This window comes from Nycticebus coucang, chromosome X (genome assembly GCF_027406575.1).
Source record: "Nycticebus coucang isolate mNycCou1 chromosome X, mNycCou1.pri, whole genome shotgun sequence".
NCBI lineage: Eukaryota > Metazoa > Chordata > Mammalia > Primates > Lorisidae > Nycticebus > Nycticebus coucang.
This window is the reverse complement of record NC_069804.1, coordinates 158,072,781-158,091,737: the sequence shown is the minus strand read 5'-3', so window position 1 is coordinate 158,091,737 and position 18,957 is coordinate 158,072,781. Positions and strand designations below refer to the sequence as shown.

At 37.5% G+C, this 18,957-nt stretch overlaps 1 protein-coding gene across 7 annotated transcripts in view; it reads left to right on the top strand.

The window, feature by feature from the left end:
* Positions 1 to 18,957, top strand: part of ENOX2 (ecto-NOX disulfide-thiol exchanger 2) — a 333,450-nt gene that overhangs the window by 128,245 nt on the left and 186,248 nt on the right. For 4 of the 7 annotated variants that reach the window (XM_053580565.1, XM_053580564.1, XM_053580559.1 and 1 more), the window contains one exon: positions 5,673 to 5,816. The exons of the other annotated variants lie outside the window; for them this stretch is intronic. Coding sequence is in view for 2 of the 4 variants with exons in the window: in XM_053580559.1 (XP_053436534.1) it covers positions 5,673 to 5,816 (144 nt within the window). In the remaining 2 variants the exon portion in view is untranslated. The remainder of the gene's footprint in view (positions 1 to 5,672; positions 5,817 to 18,957) is intronic. 7 annotated transcript variants of the gene reach the window in all.

The window sequence follows — 18,957 nt, the reverse complement described above, 5'->3', positions numbered from 1 at the left end:
CCACCCTTCTCCAATATGCATAACTTTTAAAAGCAGCCTCATATATATTATGAATTCAGATAATCTGTATTTTGACATGACATAAAATAACAGCTGGTCAGCTGTCTACACCAGTCAACATAGCTTTAGGTAAGATTACATTACCACATGGATTTGTTTATTGTGAACATAAGATACAGAAATAGCAGAAATCTATAACACTAATGTTTATTATCTATCTTTATTTTATCAATTTGTGCTTCCCTTTGGACAAAGTTAATTTTGTGGGCTTGGGGAATGAGGAGATGAGATGTGAGGGAAATGAATGAACAAAGTACAAGGTTTTATTAAGTTTATCTTCAAGAATAAAAGAGCAAGGACTGTGAGAAATGTGCAAGTCTTTAGAACATTTCTGACTTTATTCTGTTTGTTGTCCATTACTCCTTTGTTTGTTTTCCTGTAATGATTATCATTAGAATCCTTAAAAACTTAAATATCCCATATTTTCATTTTAGGGATAAGAAGCAAGATGATAATTAAGCAAAATATATCCTACATACACAGGCAGTTTTTTGCGAAAAAAGGAACCTTGAAAGATGGTAGTTTTTAAAAGGTAAAGAAAATAAGCTGAATGTCTAGGAGCCTAGCAAGGAATGAGCCCAAAGCTAAGAAGTGCCCCCTGGATTTGGGCTACAGATAAGATTCCTGCTTTGCATAAAGGAATGAACTAGATTGACTCACAAGTTTCTTCTAAACTTAACATTTTCCAATTTCATCATGCCTAGTAGAAAATGGTCAAAATTGCTTCCATAAGAGATTTAAAGACAGATTCTATCATTTGGGTGAGAATTATAATATGGTTATTTCTGATATTTTTACATTTATGTCATAATTAAAATTTCAGCAATAAGAATTCTTGGAATTAAAGTGGTGGTTTATTATCCTAGTCTGCTCTTGTTTATGCTTGAAATATTTTGATATTAAAATGTAAAAAGATACGTAGAGAAGTAGATAAATATCAAATGTATCAGTGATTCTATTAAAAACGATTATGATTAAAAGCTGAAAAACTAAAGTGGTGGTTTTCTTTTTAGGATTTAATAATTTTAATGGGACTATTTTACTTAAAATAGCATTCTGATCATATATATATGACAGAAAAGATCCTATGAGTACCTATTATACTGATTTATCAGTTTATTTGCTTCTGTCGTAGGGGAGGAATAAAACAATACAACAGAAAGAGCTAGAAAGTACTGGTGTCTTAGGATTGTGCTATCTCTATAGCCCTTGTTTTCTTTCTTTCTTTCTTTTTTTTTTTTTTTTTTTGTAGAGACAGAGTCTCACTTTATGGCCCTCGGTAGAGTGCCGTGGCCTCACACAGCTCACAGCAACCTCCAACTCCTGGGCCTAAGCGATTCTCCTGCCTCAGCCTCCCCAGTAGCTGGGACTACAGGCGCCCGCCACAACGCCCGGCTATTTTCCGGTCACAGTTTGGACGGGGCCGGGTTTGAACCTGCCACCCTCGGTATATGGGGCCGGCACCCTACCGACTGAGCCACAGGCGCCGCCCTAGCCCTTGTTTTCAAACTACAAATCTTTGTAGACTATACTGGGTCATGGATAATATAAAATGTGGATTTGTTTTCAATAAATTATCTTACTGAGTGACGTCTCTCTTCCACATAAGATATTTTCCTCTGAAAAATAAGTTCCTGAAATGTTGCACTAAATTATCAGGATTTTCATATATATGGATTGTATATGAGTTGGATACATAGAAAACACTTGAAATCTCTGTCTCTTTCAATGCCAAAACAATCTGTACATTAGTATGAGTAATAGAAGACCTAAATCCCTAAAGTTATCATATATGGGACTAAATAAAGGGCAAACATGATTCTAATCAAATGTCTAGGACTGAATACTTTTAACTGACCAGATTTATTTTCCTGGATTTCTTCAACTTCAAATAAAAGGTACAAACAGCAATTAAAAAGTTCAGTGAGAAAAGTACGGTATATCTTTAGATCATGGAAAATTCAGACCAATCTCCTCACAGATACATGAACAATTCTAGAAATTAAAAATGGAAGCTCAATATTATAATAGTAGCAGTTAATATTTATCAAGCATCTTCTATGTGCTAGATATTATGCGGAGTGCTTTACATATATGATCTCATTTAACATTTTTAGCAGTACTGTGAGTTAGGTACTGTTACTAGCCTCCTTTAATAAATCATGGCTCCAAAGCTCTGTAAGATCCTCAGTCATCTACTTAATAAGGCAGAGAAATGGACTAATATATTATTCTACAAAATATTCCAATATAATACAAGCCTAGGCACAGTGGCTTATTCCTATAATCCCAGCACTTTGGGAGACTGAAGCCGGAGGATTGTTTGAGGCCAAGAGTTCAAGACCAGCCTGGGCAACATAGCGATACTCTATCTGTACAAAAATTTTTTAATAAAAAATAACCTAGGCACAATGGCACGAATCTGTAGTCTCAGCTACTCAGGAGGCTGAGGCAGAAGGATGGCTTGAACCCAGGAGTTCTGCGTTGCAATGAATTATGATTGTGCCACTGCCCTCTAGCCTGGGTAGCACTGTCTCTAGGAAAAAAAAAAAAAAAGCAAAACGAAATAAAAAAGACTTATCTGATTAACCTTCATTAATCAGAACCTCCTAATCCCTGAGCATTCCTTTTAATCAGGATTTTACCATTCTGCACTATAGTACTCAAATGATAGAGATGCATTTAAAATCTAATTATTTTAAATAATGTTGATAATCAGCATCAGAACTTTTAAGGTATCACATTAATTCTTGATTATCAGCTCCTAAGTCTTTAATTACGTGAGTTAATAGAATGAGTCATCTACCCCGACTTTATTGAGAATTCATTCATTCATCCAATACTTGGTATGTATAAAGTATGATGCTAAGAGGGAGAGGGAGGAGAGAAAGAGAGAAAGCAGAGGGAGAGGATAAGGGGGAGAAAGAGAGAGAGATGAAAGAAAGGAGAAAGTTTCTTCCTTAGAATAACTTACATGCTTACAGAGGGAAAGTTTGTTTTAATTCACTCAGGATAATTTTCATAAATATATATTTATCTTTGCAACAGCCCTATACATTGTCATCACTCCCTTTTTATGCATTATGAAATTAATACTAACAGAGATTACATGATTTACCAAAAAGCTCACAAAGAACAGCCAGGATTTGACTCCAATCTGTTGAGACCTTTCCACTGTGCCATTCTATTTTTTTGTGGAACTTGGTTTAATTAGTATGATAATGTGGAAAGAAATTCCAAAAAAAGTTTCAGAGTAGTACACCAACTTTATTTGATTCCACGACTACTCAGGTGCTAGAAACATTTTTACTTGTAAATTATATAAAAACCTAATCTTTCAAAATAGTCATGGTCATAATCTCAATATTTTTTAATATATAGCAATTGATATTTATTTCTTTAGTTCAAGTCAGGGTAGGAATTTAATAGGACATGCATATGATGCAGTAAACAGTTAAGAAAGCTTTATTCTTTCACTTAGTTACTCACATGATGTAAAAGAAAAATGTTTGACAAGTCCCAGAAGACATTTAATGGAGATGTTCCAAGTGGAGTTGATTGCTGAAGAAATAGTACTTGTTATGTGGGCTGAAAACATTAGCAAGGGGATACTCTTCATTTAAAACAATAATGTAAAACTCATTTTATTAGAACCTTAGCATTCATTTTACTGAAACTTGATGCAGACCTTTACCTGACTGGATTCCAAGATTTTTTATTGACAATTTACATTACCTTAAGAATTGTGTAGGGTGGCGCCTGTGGTTCACTGAGTAGGGCGCCGGCCCCATATACCGAGGGTAGTGGGTTCAAACCCGGCCTCCGCCAAACTGCAACCAAAAAATAGCCGGGTGTTGTGGCGGGTGCCTGTAGTCCCAGCTGCTCAGGAGGCTGAGGCAAGAGAAGCACGTAAGCCCAAAAGCTGGAGGTTGCTGTGAGCCCTGTGATGTCATGGCACTCTACCGAGGGCGGCAAAGTGAGACTCTGTCTCTACAAAAAAAAAAAAAACAATTGTGTAGCTTCAAGCCATAGAAAAATTGGGGGTTAGACCAGGCATGGTTGCTCATGTCTGTAATTCTGGGAGGCCAAGGCAAGCGGATCACTTGATCTCAGGAGTTCAAGACGAGCCTCAGCAGGAGCAAGACCCTGTCTCTACTAAAAATAGAAAAACTAGCCACTAGCCAGCCATCATGGAGGGTGCCTGTAGTCCCAGCTACTCAGGAGGCTGAGGCAGGAGGATTGCTTGAGCCCAAGAGTTTGAGGTTGCTGTGAGCTATGATGACACCACAGCACTCTACCCAGGACGACAGAGTAAAACTCTGTCTCAAAAAAAAAAAAAAAAGAAGAAGAAAAGATCGCCAGGCACGGTTGGCTCACGCCTGTAATCCTAGCACTCTGGGAGGCCGAGGCAGGTAGATGGCTTGAGCTCAGAGTTCGAAAACAGCCTGAGCAAGAGTGAAACCTAGTTTCTAAAAAAATAGCCGGGCATTGTGGCAGGTGCCTGTAGTCCCCACTACTCGGAAGGCTGAAGCACCAGAATCTTTTGAGCCCAGGAGTTTGAGGTTGCTGTGAGCTATAATGACACCACAGCACTCTACCCAGGGTGACCAAATAAGACTCTGTCTCGAAAAAAAAAAAAAATAGAAGAAGAAAAGATTAAAAAAATAAAAAAGTATAAAGAATAAAAATTGGGGGTTAAACAGTGAGCCATATCAGGCTAACCTGATTACCCTTTTAATAGGATTGGAAAACCAGTGGTGAAAAGGTTTCGAAGAGACATCTTAACTTTGGACTTTAATAATGATTGCATATTTCATGAAGTTTTAATTGAAAGACTTGAAACTCCAGGTGCCACTACCTGAGGACTAAGAAACTATCTCTGGTTGCCCCGCCACTGAACTTTGTAAGACTTGAAGAGTACAAAATGTCTTTTGCTATTTTTTGTGGTATAGCAGTGACTAGTAAAGTGACCACACTTCTAACATTATTTGAAAAGAACGAGATTAACATTACTCAAACCTGGATTGTAACTCCCCATTACTCCAACTATTAAATAACCAAACTGCAATTTTGATATCTTTATTTCCTTTTCTCACTTGCCACTGAATCATGGTTTTCATTTTTGGAAACCTCTATATTATCTTTGGAAGTGTCTTTGACCCCAGGATAGTCTGATGATTATATCTGCATCAGTTCAAGAAACCTTATAATGAACGAATGGAAAAATGTCAGGAGATAATCCAAGAAATACAAAGCCAAACATTTTCAAAGGAAGAGTGGGTCCCACCCCAGTCACATTTAAAGAGTGTGCTGCCTCTTTAAGGGATAAAGAAGAAGACAATTGCTAGCTTGTGCCTAGAAATGTTAAGTTGCCACAAAAACAGGAGGGATCTTACAAATGACAAAGTCACTATCTTATATTTTAATTCTGTACTTGTCAACAAGATCTGTAACAATTACAGAGAGCAACTGTCTTTAAGGAATTCACTCATTACTCCTACCTGTGCTCTTAATATTTAAAAGGTTTTCCACTAGTGGCACATATAATAAAATCTGGAGACCATCCAAGTCCTTAATGGAGTCTGGACTTTGGCTTTCTTTTTCTTCTTTAGGATTGAACCAGCTGCCCTTTGACCCTGCCAACAACAACGAACCCCTGCAGTTTGGTAGTGCCAGTGGCCCTCTGGTCACAGAAGGCCTCATTGAGAATGGAGGGGAATCAAGCAAGAAAAGAAAGAGAACAAATACTCCTTCAGGTAAGCTAGGTGATCGTGCACTACATGAAGTCAGTGCTACTGAGTCAACATTATCCCAGAGGCTGGTACGTGGCAAGTCACATACTGTGCTAGGACTGGTAGGAACTACAAAAACAAGAGAGTCCCCTTCCCTCAAGCAACTCGTAACAGGATTGAGGAAGGAGAAAAGACACATATGTGAATAACTTTAATAATGCTGTGGTGAACGTGTAAAAGGAAAAAAACCTATGGGAGCATAAATGAAGACTAATTTCGCCTTAGGGACCATGGGAGGCTTCATGGCAAAAGTGACACTTTTAGCTGATCCTTGAAGAATGGCTAGGCTTGAGACAAGAGGAGACAAGCAAAGAGCAGCAATTTAGGTAGAAGGAATGGCACAGGGGAATGGTTTCACTATACATTTGTCTTCATATATACGTGTGGTGGGCCATCCTCACTTTTACTTCTAATGCAGATAACTGCATATATTTGCGTCTCCCCGCCTCCACCCCTGTTTTCCCCAATACACACTATGCCTACGTGTGTTTTATGCCCTTATAAATCTCTCAGAACAGCTGCCAAACACATTCTCCTAAACCCTCTATAATAGCCCATCTGAATTTTTCTCCTCCCTTGCAATCCCCTCTCCATTCCTTATGTCCCATTGGCCTAGTCTCACTTTAATGTTTTTCAAAAGGAGTGATGAAATAATAGGAACCAGATATTAACTGATCATCTGATACTTAAAATTTCAGCTCTTTGTTGCTTAGCTGTTCACTTGGAAACAGAATTCCTGGTATATGGAGACTTATCTGAGCTTTAGGGATGGGCCTAATAGATATGTTCATAGTTATTTTTTTATTTTGTTTTATTTTTTACTGTTACTTTTATTTTCTACTCATGCAATGGTGTATGCTGACTCTCAGACCTTAGGTCTTTCTGCTTACAAATCAAGTTAGTTGTTAAATGTGAGTTTGGAAAATGAAAATATAGTAAAACATTAGCTATGTGAAGCCCTCAAGTAACAAGTGATTCTTGGAGAGCTATATTCTCTGGAGCATGGAAAGGCATATTGCATAGCCAAGGAACTGGCCTGAGTTCTAATCCTGGCTCTGTTTCTCTCTGTGACCTTGAGTTAGTTGCTTAACCTCTCTCAGTTTTACTTTCTTCAATTGCAAAATAAAAGGGATACTAAAGCTTACCTCTTAAGATTTTTATAGAATTCACTGAAACAGTATAGGTAAAGTGCTTACTTAGCATTGTGTCTACACACAGTAATCACTAAAGTGTTGCCAGTATTTTATCAGCATTGTCATTATATGATAATATTATGAAATTCGTCTTTTTAAGCATTAATGTATTTCACTTTTTTTGGTTAACCATTATGTGTACAAATTGTATGTGTGTGTGTAAAATCATCTGCCCTTTAAAGGCATATGTGGAACATAATTTGAACTTGATCATTTAGGGGCCTAATTCTCAGGGTTTATCTTAGTAATAGAGGCCTTTTACCTGTATGCCAAATTTTGCTAGACTGGTGGATTTTTAGTTATTACAGCCACATTTAAACATGTATTCTCTGTTTTCTACAGTCTCCAGTCACTTCTTATTCCTCTTAATATCCCTTCATGTAGCAACCTCTTTTCTCCTGTTATGAACTTAAAAAAAAGTAGCCAGCTCTCCAAGTTGATATGCCAGATTAGTAAAATAAGTAAGAGTTGAATCAGCTGTAAGTGGAATCTGCCATGGATAGAATGCAGGAGATTTAGGGCATCAACTTTCAAATATCTATTTTGGCTGCTCTGGGGCCTTTTTTGATCAATTACTAGTTTTTCCATTGTATTCATGTTAAGCGATGTGCTAGTTTAGAGTAATATCTATGGAATTATGGTTATCTCATGAAGGTAGGAAGAAGGGGTATGCATTAATCTGAATTGTGAACTAACTTTAAAGAATTGCAGTTTTATTTCTAATGAGCATATTCACTGAGTGCAAAGTTACTTGCAGATATAGGATTTTAACAGTAGATAATGCTAATCTATAATTAGCAGAACAATTTGCATTCAAAAATGAATATGCTGAAGTTCTTAAAAAACAGTATGTTCTTTAAAATAGGTGAAATAAACCCTGGCAGGCTAAATTAGCTCTCTTGAAATCTTGCTGTTTGCTTAGTGAACCCTTTCTTTGTAGGTAGGACAAAGGTAACTCCAGCTCAGGTTAAAATACCACAAATTCCAAATTAATGTAGTACAAATTAATGAGGTTTTTCTATACAGGGCATCTCTGGAAATTGTTTAGCTGTGATCTTGTGATGTTGTAAATGGGCAGATTGCTTTATAAATATTATTTTCTTCCTCTACAGTGCTAGACAAATGGATGAGGGAAGGTGCTTTTTGAATAGGAACTTCCCTCTCCTTTGTCACTGTTCCCTGCATCATGACAAGGAAGGAAGCTAGATAGCAGCTACCAGCCATTTCACTTTCACGCTAGATACACATCACCTGTTGCATCATCCCACTGTGTAATACAACTGAGTCAAAGCCATCTCTCTCCTTCTTCTTTGGCAAATGAGGGCTGGATCTTTGCTGGCAGCTCCAGTCCTTATACACATTCTTTTTTCCTTCCTTTCCCATCTGTCCTACCTCATACCTTTTCTACAAACTGTCTCTCTTTTTTTTATACCAAAAACAATTTATTAAAGGTCACCAGTGACCTCCAAATTGTCAATTTCAGTGGCCTTTTGACAGGTCTCAACCACCTTGACTTCTTTGTTTCTTTCGATGCTATTAACAATCCCCCTTCCTTCAATTCTGTCTACTTTCGTCTTTCTCGACAATATACTTTGTAGGTTGTTCTTCCTTTTCTGTATCCTTCAAGCCTTCTTTCTCCTTTTTTTCTCCCCCAACTATGAGCTTACTATTATCCACAATTATATATGAAGAAGTAAAGGTTAAACTTACCCAAGATTGAACATCTAGCAAGCAATTTAGCCAGGCATGCAACTCCAAAGCCTATTTCTAACTACTATGCAGTCATTATTATGTCTGTAAATATTAGGAATCTAAGCCCTTTACTAAAATGCATTTTAAACATTGGTGGCAGACTAGGGAAAACTGTGTTTGTGTGAAAAATTGATTACAATAAGGTGATCAGAGCCTGGATTTGATGATATTCTGTAGGATCTCTTCAGGCTCTGAGATCTCATGGTTCCTGTTTTCAGATTTTTCTTTTCTGCTATTCCACAAAATGAGTCTTTTATTTCAGCCAAATTGATCTACTACTTTTCTTCAGAGGCATTGTGCTTACCTACCTCAGTACCTAAATTATGCCAGTCATTTCCCCTGTCTTGTAAGTTCTTCTTTCACCTGTCAAAATCTTGTCCTAGTGCCTAGGACAAGTCTTATTTTCTCCAGGAAGCCTAATTAGAAGTATTCTCTCGTACTTCTGAAATCCCTTGGTCATTATATTCACGTGAATCACTTGACACTGATTACGGACCCTTAAACTATTGCTTGTGTGTTTACACATGTATGTCTTAGTCTTACAACTCAGTCATCTGCCTTTTGTGAGAAGGGCCCCTGACTTATGTATTTTAGCAGATTTGGTATCTTGCAGAGAATCGATGCTCAAGAACTATTTATTGATTGATCATCTATTTGACTGAAGAATTGCTTTCTCTTTGCCTTTGTGTTTTTTATCTTTTTCTTGTCAATCTCTGAGTAGAACTTTGCACAAGACTGGGTATTTGGTATCTAATGTTGATCACAGGCTCACTTGTCTTGAAAGGTCAAACTCGAGCAGTCACAAATCAAATCTAGGTGCATGTGTAAAGAATATTTGGCCCTAATGGAATCCTTGCCTCATTACCAGATGAAATTTCATAAGTGCCCAAGGGAAAGTGATAGGTAAAGTTTGGGTATCCTGCCTCAACTGTCTATGAAGTAGATCAGTAATCTGGATTAGATATTACTGCCATATCTGACCATAAACTCCTTCTTTGTGGATCTGGCTGCTATGTAACTTTTATCCTAAAGTGAGGTCAGAATTCTTCAGAGTATGTTCGCTTTCAAATTTTACCTTTTCCTCAAGGAAATATCTCCTCAATGATGCTGCAACTACACAAATTATCTAAGCTAGCAGTACATCTACTTATTCAGATGGTACTCTATGGCAAAAGAGTAGATTGTTAAACCCATGTAAAATCATAAAGCCAAGTTCCTTTCCCAAAGACACCATCTGCCTCCTGGTTTGAGAACCATTTGGATATGTAGAAGCAAATATGAACCCTTTCATCAAATACTTTCACTAAAGTGGAAGAATCCATGAGTCAACAAGGCCAATCAGATAGTGACTAAAATGGAATGCATTATTTTAAGCACCATCATGGTATACTGATATTCAAGTGTCAGTTCTGTCTCTAGAAAAGTAGGCAACTGATGGAGAATAATTATGGTACCAGAGTGAGCATTCATATGTGGATGTAGTCCTATTTCCATTGTCTTTTCTCAATAGGCCTATGTTGAAAGATAGATTTGTGCTTAAATACATGATACCCAGTACTGAGTCGTATTGCCAAAGTTCATGTGAGTAATGAATAGTTCAGTATGAAAAGAGGGATCTTCAACCGTTTTCCTTTTGCAAGAATAATTAAATCCCAGGTATTCAAGATCTCCAGGAAGACCCTTCAAATCAATAATAATTTGTATCAGTATGATGATTCTTTTTCCTTTAATGTATTTTCATACTTATTGCATTTTACAGATGAGGTACTAAAAACCAGAAAAGAGAAATGGCTTTGCCCAAGGCGGACTAGTATCACCAGGAATGTTATATTAAGATAAGGACCTCCAGAAAGTATTTAGCCTTGATCATAGACCTCCTAACTCAATTCTCAAGGTTTCCTTTAGAATTTCTGGGAGTCAAATGAGACTTAACTTTATAAAGACAGTTCTAGCACTACCAAGGCTATATTAATAAGAGTAGTAAGAAGAGATTCAGTTAGATATAAGAAAGAAGTCTGTAAAACTGAGTTGTCAGAGAAGTTGTTTAAGCTCACTTAGAAGAGAAATATAAAAATGAGATGAACATTCATTTGCCTGGAGTACTTTTGTTTCCTTTTTTACGTAGAAGGGCTATGAACCAGGAAACTTTTCAATGACACTTAACGCCCTTTGATTTACCTCAGACTCACAGGGCTGAGCCTTTTATTTCACATGTGCTTTGAAGCCCACAAATGAAAGCATTGATTGTTTTAAAGAAAGAAAATGCCACCATTTTATATCTTGGTGTGTGATATTTCTAGCATGTCAGCTGAATTATTAGATTGCCAAAGGCAAGAAGAGCCTATTGTTCCTTCAGATAGAATTAAAATAAGAAAAAAAAAGGTAGACTAATAGCCCTACTCCATTTCTTTAGTCCTTTAGACATTTTTATCTGATTTCAGTTTCAAGAAATAAAATCATTATCAATAACTAGAGGATCAAAAAAAGTAAGCTGACTTCTTTCTTTCTCAGGTCTGATAGAAACTCAGTGTGAAATTTTTATCTTCAAGGACTGTCTGGGAGAGGGGAGACTGAGGGTGGCACAAAAGAGGCAGGATTGAAAAATGCAAATACATCTCTCTTAGGTCACCCCAATTATTGGAATAGCTTTGGAATGACTTTGTAACTTCATTGTACTTAAGTCTTTAAGAGTTCTTCTCTCGGCAGACACAAAGTGGAAGTCAGGCAGGGGTGGGGAACCTGTGGCCTTCTGGATCCTTGAGTGTAGCCTTTTGACTGAATCCAAATTTTATGGAACAAGTCCTTTAATAATCCTTTATTAAAAGGATTTGTTCAGTGAAAGATGGATTTGGTTGAGGGGCCGCACGTAGGGATCTAAAGGGTCACATGTGGCCTTGAAGGTTGCAGGTTCCCCACCTCTCCTAGTATTTTAGAGTTGGAGGCAACCCCACCTAACTGCCATTTTTGCAAATGAAGAAACCGAGTCCCAGAGAAGGAACTTGTCTAAAGTCAAATGGTTAATTAATTCATGGCAAAATGAGAACTAGTTATTACCTGACCCATGTAATCATTTCAAATTGGCTACGGCGGTGGCACATGCTTGATTCAGTTTTACTGTAGAAAGCTTATCAATAACCTAGAAGTGTTGACTTCTCCTATGCTAACAGTATTATGAGATTTGTAGCAAGCTAACCCAGACGTATATGAGGCCGCATATCTATTCTGGCTGTACACAGGAAAGGGCCCTTTCTGCTCGAGATAGAAAGGAGTTTGAGACTGGGAAACACCTATGAGGGAATTGCTTGTGTAGAGCTGAACTCAGGCAACTCAGCAAATCACAGAAGAAACTCTTTGTGGCATCTGCTTACTTGGCAGGGGACAGTTTATATCCCCCATCCAAGCCCACCCTTTAAGCCACTCCATCCAGATAGGAAAACATTTTATAGTTTTATAAAATGTTATGTTTTGTTGTGATTCTGGGTGACATTTTCTGTTTTGTTGTGACTTTGTTGCATGATTTTGTCTAGAGGATGTGTTCCAATTTTTGGATTTGAGGCAAAGATTTGTCTGGAAAAAACAAGTTTTAGGTGAGAAAAACACAATTTCAAAATGAGAGGAGTCTTAGGTTTGGGGAGGGTTTTTGTCTTGTTAGCTTAGTTATGTGCTCAAAGCAACTGTCATCCTTGCCTTTGGGGCCTGAAAAGTCCTCCCTGACCTTAATAAGAGAAATGAGCACACTCAGTCTGAAGACTGCAGGTCTCGTACTGTATTTACCACTTATTATTAGCCTTTTGACCTTGGGAAAATCACAGAAGCAATTTCTAAGCCTTAGTTTCCACATCTCTTTAATGGGAAAAGTGTTTTGAAATCTGTCAGCTAATACTTTTATGGTTACTGCTCTGCTTGTTAGGACTTGAAAGCATGAAATAGCCACACTGCTTTTCTCCTTCCAGTTCTGAGTCAAACTGAAAAAAAAGCACAAAAATCCCTGTGAGGGACCAAATACGGTAGGAGCCTTATTATAAGTAAAACTGGATTGAAGATGGCTTGTGCCTAAGACTAGTGGGATTCCTACCACCTCCAGCTCCAAAAGCATACCTTGATACCCACCTGTGGAGAAGACTTGAGTCTGCACAGTGCTGGTGCTATTGAAAGTGATGACCTGTGTCACATTTCGGTGGAAGCTAGAAATAAAGAGCAAAGTGGGCCTATGGGCCTGCCTCTAGAAGACAATGAGTGCCTATGCCCTGACTAGGCTCTGCTCACTTTATCAGAGAAAGGGAATCATCTCAATTGGAAGGCATTTGGACCTGAGAGCCGGAATGCACAGGATAGGCCATGAATGAGCACTTATCTTTATTCGAATCTTACCCATCAGATAAATCAATCCTGAGAAGTTTCTACAGTACTTTCTGTCCCCATTCACAAACATAGTGGAAATTTCCTCCTCCCTGTGGAATGGTGACAAGTGGGACAAGAATCCCTACAACCTTCAACATCACTGTTTATTTTAAGATTAACATGACTTTTGATTTTTCCAAGTCCTATCCCTGAGGTGTTTTTATACCAGATAAACTGGCAATAACAGTCCATAATAATGGTATAAATAAGGGTTATTCAACATTTTTTATATCACAGCACAGTTGAGCCTATAGTTAAACTTCTGCCTCACACACACACACACACACACATCATATGTGTATATGCATATAAATGTCAATATAAATTAAAATGTCACCCAGAGGCAATAAAATATTTTTTAATTTAAAAAAGGCCTTCCACAGCACACTTATGTTGATAAAAAGAAAGAGTAAAAAAATATATATACTTACTGTGCTTTGAACATCTTTTTTTTAACATCTTTGAAAAATAATTTAATTAATGATCTTTAAAAATTTTCACAGCACACTGGTTGAAAATTCACTGGTATAAATAAATAGGTTCATATGTTACATTTAGATTTTTACTTCTCAAGGTATAAAATCAAGACAAAAAAGCAAATGAATCAACCTCCTATCATCTAATATATCCTTAAAATATTACCTCACACTGACTGAAGAGATATCATTTTCATGAATTTTCAACAAGGAACACTTCTGCTGTCATTTCAGCGTTGTCATTCACATGTGGTTGCAAGCTCTGTAAATCTTCCCATCTCTTCCATGACACCAAAGTACAGCAATTAAAATACTGTTTTATTGCTAATAATAACAGCTAATACCTATGGAACACCTGTGTGCCAGATAGTTATAAGTATTTCAAATGTGTTAACTTCTTTGATTTTCACAGCAACCCTTTGAGGTAAATACAATTATTATCCTCACTTTGCAGATAAGGAAATCTAAACACAGAGGCTAAATGTCCAAATAGTAGTTTGTCCAAATAATAAGAAGAGGAGGTGAGATTCAAACCTAGGGAAATCTAAAATCAGTGTCTAAAATCAACTGAATGGAGATGGGGGCAGGTGTCAGTGGTATGTAAGAGTACTCCAGATGATTCCAGTATGCAGCCAGGCTTCAGAACCAGTGCAGCTAATTTTATGGTATCAGAGGAACTGCATGTACCGAGGCTACTGTGTTTCAGAATGTTGGATGTTTGTAGTCTGTGACAGAATGTGTGTAGAGTCTTCTGTTAAAAACCGAAGTGACGGAAGTGACAGGGAAGGAGTAGACCAAAAGACAGTAAACAAAGGGATTGTGTGAATGTTGACCTCTCTAGGTATCTCTGCACAGAAAGAAGAGACCACTTAATTTGCAATTTCCTCTTGTTCCACTCTATTTCCTGATGTCTATTTATTATCTATAGAAATAAAAACCCAGGGTGATGAAATTCTCTCTTGTCGTGGGCTAGGGAACAGACTTGGTATTTTCTTTTTCTAGTCTTCAATATTCTCCATAATGTGAGCTATTCAATTTAAGCCAAGTAGGTCGTAGTATTTGACATTGAGCAATTGCTTATGTAGTAGAATTCATTTAAAAATATTTTGCTGATTCTACATTTGAATTTTAAGCAAAAGCAACTTTCACATGTAAGCTGTTTTATGGAATGTGGTGAGAGTTGATGAGAAATACATAAAGCCATCGGTGATATACTTAATTGAAGAAACAAAGTGTACAAATTTGGGTGGAGGTGGCAGGTTTCAGCAGGTAGCATTCCCTACCCACGGTCATTTTCTTCTGAATATTTGATTCAACAGCAACAGTAACAGCAGCAGAAGCTTTTTTAAAATACTGATTATATGCCAACCACTATGACCAAGTGCTATACATATTCAGACTCAAGCAAACTTAAAAAAATCTATAAGATAGACACCGTTCCCTCCATTGTTTACAGTTTTTAAAAAACTGAGGCTTGGAAAACAGGAAACAAACTTTCCTGAGCTTCAACTAGTAAATGGTAGACCCAGACTTAAAAGAAGGAGGCAGAGTAACAGTTGTTAAGAGAATGTGTTCGGAATCCTGGCTCTTACACACTAAAGCTATTGCACTCTTTGAGCCTAGTTTCCTCACCTACAAAATAGAGATAATAATACCAAGTATATAGGGTATTTTTAGGATTCAGTAGGAGATAAACAGTGCTTAGTACAAAGTGTTTTTCTTTTTATTAAATCATAGCTGTGTACATTAATGAAATCATGGGGTATAATATGCTGGTTTTGTATACAATTTGAAATATTTTCATCAAACTGGTTAACATAGCCTTCATGGCATTTTCTTAGTTATTATGTTAAGACATTTATATTCTACATTAAGTTTCACATGTACCCTTGTACGATGCACCATAGGTGCGGTCCTACCAATTTCCCCCTCTCCCCCATCCTCCTCCCCTTTCCCCATATTCTTGGGCTATAATTGGGTTTTCATATGAAAGCTATAAATTGATTTCGTAGTAGGGCTGAGTACATTGGATACTTTTTCTTCCATTCTTGAGATACTTTGCTAAGAAGAATATGTTCCAGCTCCATCCATGTAAACATGAACATCTTTCTTTAAGGCTGCATAATATTTCATGGTGTACGTATACCACAATTTATTAATCCATTTGTGGGTCGATGGGCACTTGGGCTTCTTCTATGACTTAGCAATTATGAATTGGGCTGCAATAAACATTCTGGTACAAATATCTTTGTTATAATGTGATTTGGGGTCTTCTGGATATATACCTAGTAGAGGAATTGTAGGATCAAATGGCAGGTCTATTTTTAGATCTCTAAGTGTTCTCCAAACATCTTTCCAAAAGGAACATACTAGTGTGCATTCCCACCAGCAGTGTCGAAGTGTTCCCTTTTCTCCACATCCCCGCCAACATCTCTGGTTTTGGGATTTTGTGATGTGGGCTAATCTTACTGGAGTTAGATGATATCTCAAAGTAGTTTTGATTTGCATTTCTCTGATGATTAAGAATGATGAGCTTTTTTTTCATATGTCTGTAGGCTGTGCGCCTGTCTTTTTCAGAGCAAACTATTCTTTTGTTCAGTAAATATTTACTTAGTCTTAATAACTGTGAGGCACCGTGGTAGACATTAAGCTACCCCAATAAGCTGTGAAGAAGACAGATGTCAATCCTGGCCTTGTGATGTTCACAGTATAGTTAGGAAGCCAGTTATTAAGCAAATAACTATATAAATAATGAATTATTTCAATTATGCTGAATACTATACAAGAGAGACTATTCATAGTGAATACCTAGTAAATAAGAGCAAATATTTTCTGAGTGACTATTATGTGCTGGGCACTATGCCAAGTAGAAAATTGAGTGCAAGTGCACAATTGGGATGAAAGGTGTAGGCATTTCATGAAATTCCATGTCAGATAAGAGTGAGGCTAAAGAAGCCATCTCCTTTCCTCTTGATAATCAAGGAAGCTTTGGGAGAAGTAGGTAAAATTTCAGAAGATGCTTAGTTTATTTCATTGGAAAGAGAACAGACCAAGTTGAAAATAGGCCTTTCCCCAAGATTATTGCCTGGAGATTGTGTAAGTCTTATAATATGAAGGGTATCTCCAGCATGAGTGGCCTTTGTATCTGGCAAGAGTGTTTGAGAGATGTGTGTGACAAACCAAGGGACCAGACTTTCCCTCTGAGATGAATGCTAAGTGCTCAGTTTGTTTCAGAACTTGGCATAAAGTCTGAGCAGGCAACAAGTCGTAACTACATATTGTTTTCAGATACTGATTCAAATATCATCTCATATAAATATAGTGGTTCTTCTGGCAAACTATTTTCTAATCTGGCCTTTTTTATCCCCCTTCTTAACTACCCTAATCTAGGATGAACAGCCTGAGAAACATTGACTAATACATTCCAAATTATCTCAGCAAGGTAACCACACGATTTCAGCTTCTCTTGATTTTGTGCTGGGTCTAGTGGTTCTTATCACATTAGGTGTGTGCAGAGAGGACTAAAGATCTTCCGGGCTGGGGCTTGTCATCAATTAAGACTGTTGTCCTTTGCTGTGGGGTGCCACTCTCTCTGTGGCATAGCCTATAAAGACAGAGATGCCTTTCACTTTTTGTCCTGTCAAACGACCAGTTAGTCAATTGGAAAGCCTTGTGTTGCAGCTCAGACTGCCAGAAGTGTTTGAGTCAAGTTGTGGTAGCTAAGGAACCTAATTATCTTCCTTCCCTCTGGGCCCTTAGTTAATGAAGTTGTGGCGACTTAGGACTCGACACCCCAACAGGTGAAAATCTGTTTACCATAGCTTTGTGAAGAAAGTCGTATTTGTACTCTCATTTTACACATGAGATTCAGAGGTTCACTGTCTTACACAAGAATAGACAGCCAGCAAATACTCAAACCCAGGTTTTTAGATGACAGTCAGCCCAATGCACTTTGCACTATGCCCCACTGCTTTTAATGGTTTCTGAAGAAGGTAGTGACATGATCTGAGCTGTAATTTCAGAAGATACTCAAACCAAAGTGTCTTTATCATGGATTGTAAAGGAGCAAAACTGGAGATGCAGAGAGTTAAAGATTTTTGAAATAGCCCGGAGAAGTGAAATATGAATCAGTGTTATGGGAATAGGGATGGAAAAGAGGAGATAGATCCAAAAACTTTAATGGAGGTATATTATCCAGAACTGGTAGGGACTGAAGAGTCATAAAGACTATGAAATGAAAAGGTACTAAAATCATCTGGTCCAGTTCTCTATCTTTATTTTTTGTATTTTTTTTAATTTAAGATTAATGTGAAGGTACAAACAACTAGGTTACAATATTTGCATTTGGTAGGTAGAGTCTGTCTTGTAGTTGTGTCCCACACCCAAAAGTTGCGCTATATTCGGAACTTACATTGTGCCCATTAAGTGGGAGCACACCAATCCCTCTATCATTAAGCACAATAAATTATGTCTGTTTTTATAGGTAAGGAAACTCAAATATGATTCAGCCTAAGTGACTTGTTCAAAGACCCAAGCTACTTTGGGCAGAAAGGAGCTGGAACTCAGAACTTCTTCCTGTACAGTCTTCTTTCCACTACTAAAGCATGTGGTCTCCCAAATTTCGTTTTTGGTTGTCTGTTTTTTAATTTAAAAATAATTTTATTGAAGTACATAAAAGTACACCAATCATATGTGTATGACAATGAACTTTAACAAATAGCACACTCAAGTAACAAGCACACGCAGATATTTCTGGCAGCCCTGAAGACTCTTGTGACATTTTCCAATCTCTCCCCCACAAAGATAATTTCTATTCTGACTTTTTCTCCCCCTTTTAAGTAACTGCCCCATGGGCCATATCAGGGAGTGAGAAATTGACTATTGGGATCCTCTTGTTGGTGGATATTTAGATTATTCCTGTGTATTTGCTGCCACCACAAACAGAGCTGCATTGAACAGCCACAAGCGTGCTTCGTTGTTTGTGTGAGCAGGTATTACTCTAGAATAGGGTCCAAGAAGATTGCAGAGTGGAAGGGTTAAGGGCTTTGTACATTTTGATGACTAATAACACCATGATGACTTCTGCGAAGGCTTTCCTAAGTCACACTCCCAACCCTGGTATTTGAAAGAGTCATTCCCTGTCTTCTTGCCAGCACACGAGATCATCAGTCCTGTGAATTTTTGCCAATTTGACAGGTCAAAAATGACAGCTCCTTATTGCTTTGCATTTCTCTGGTGAACAGTGGATTTACACATATTTTTCAAATATGTTTACTAGCTCTC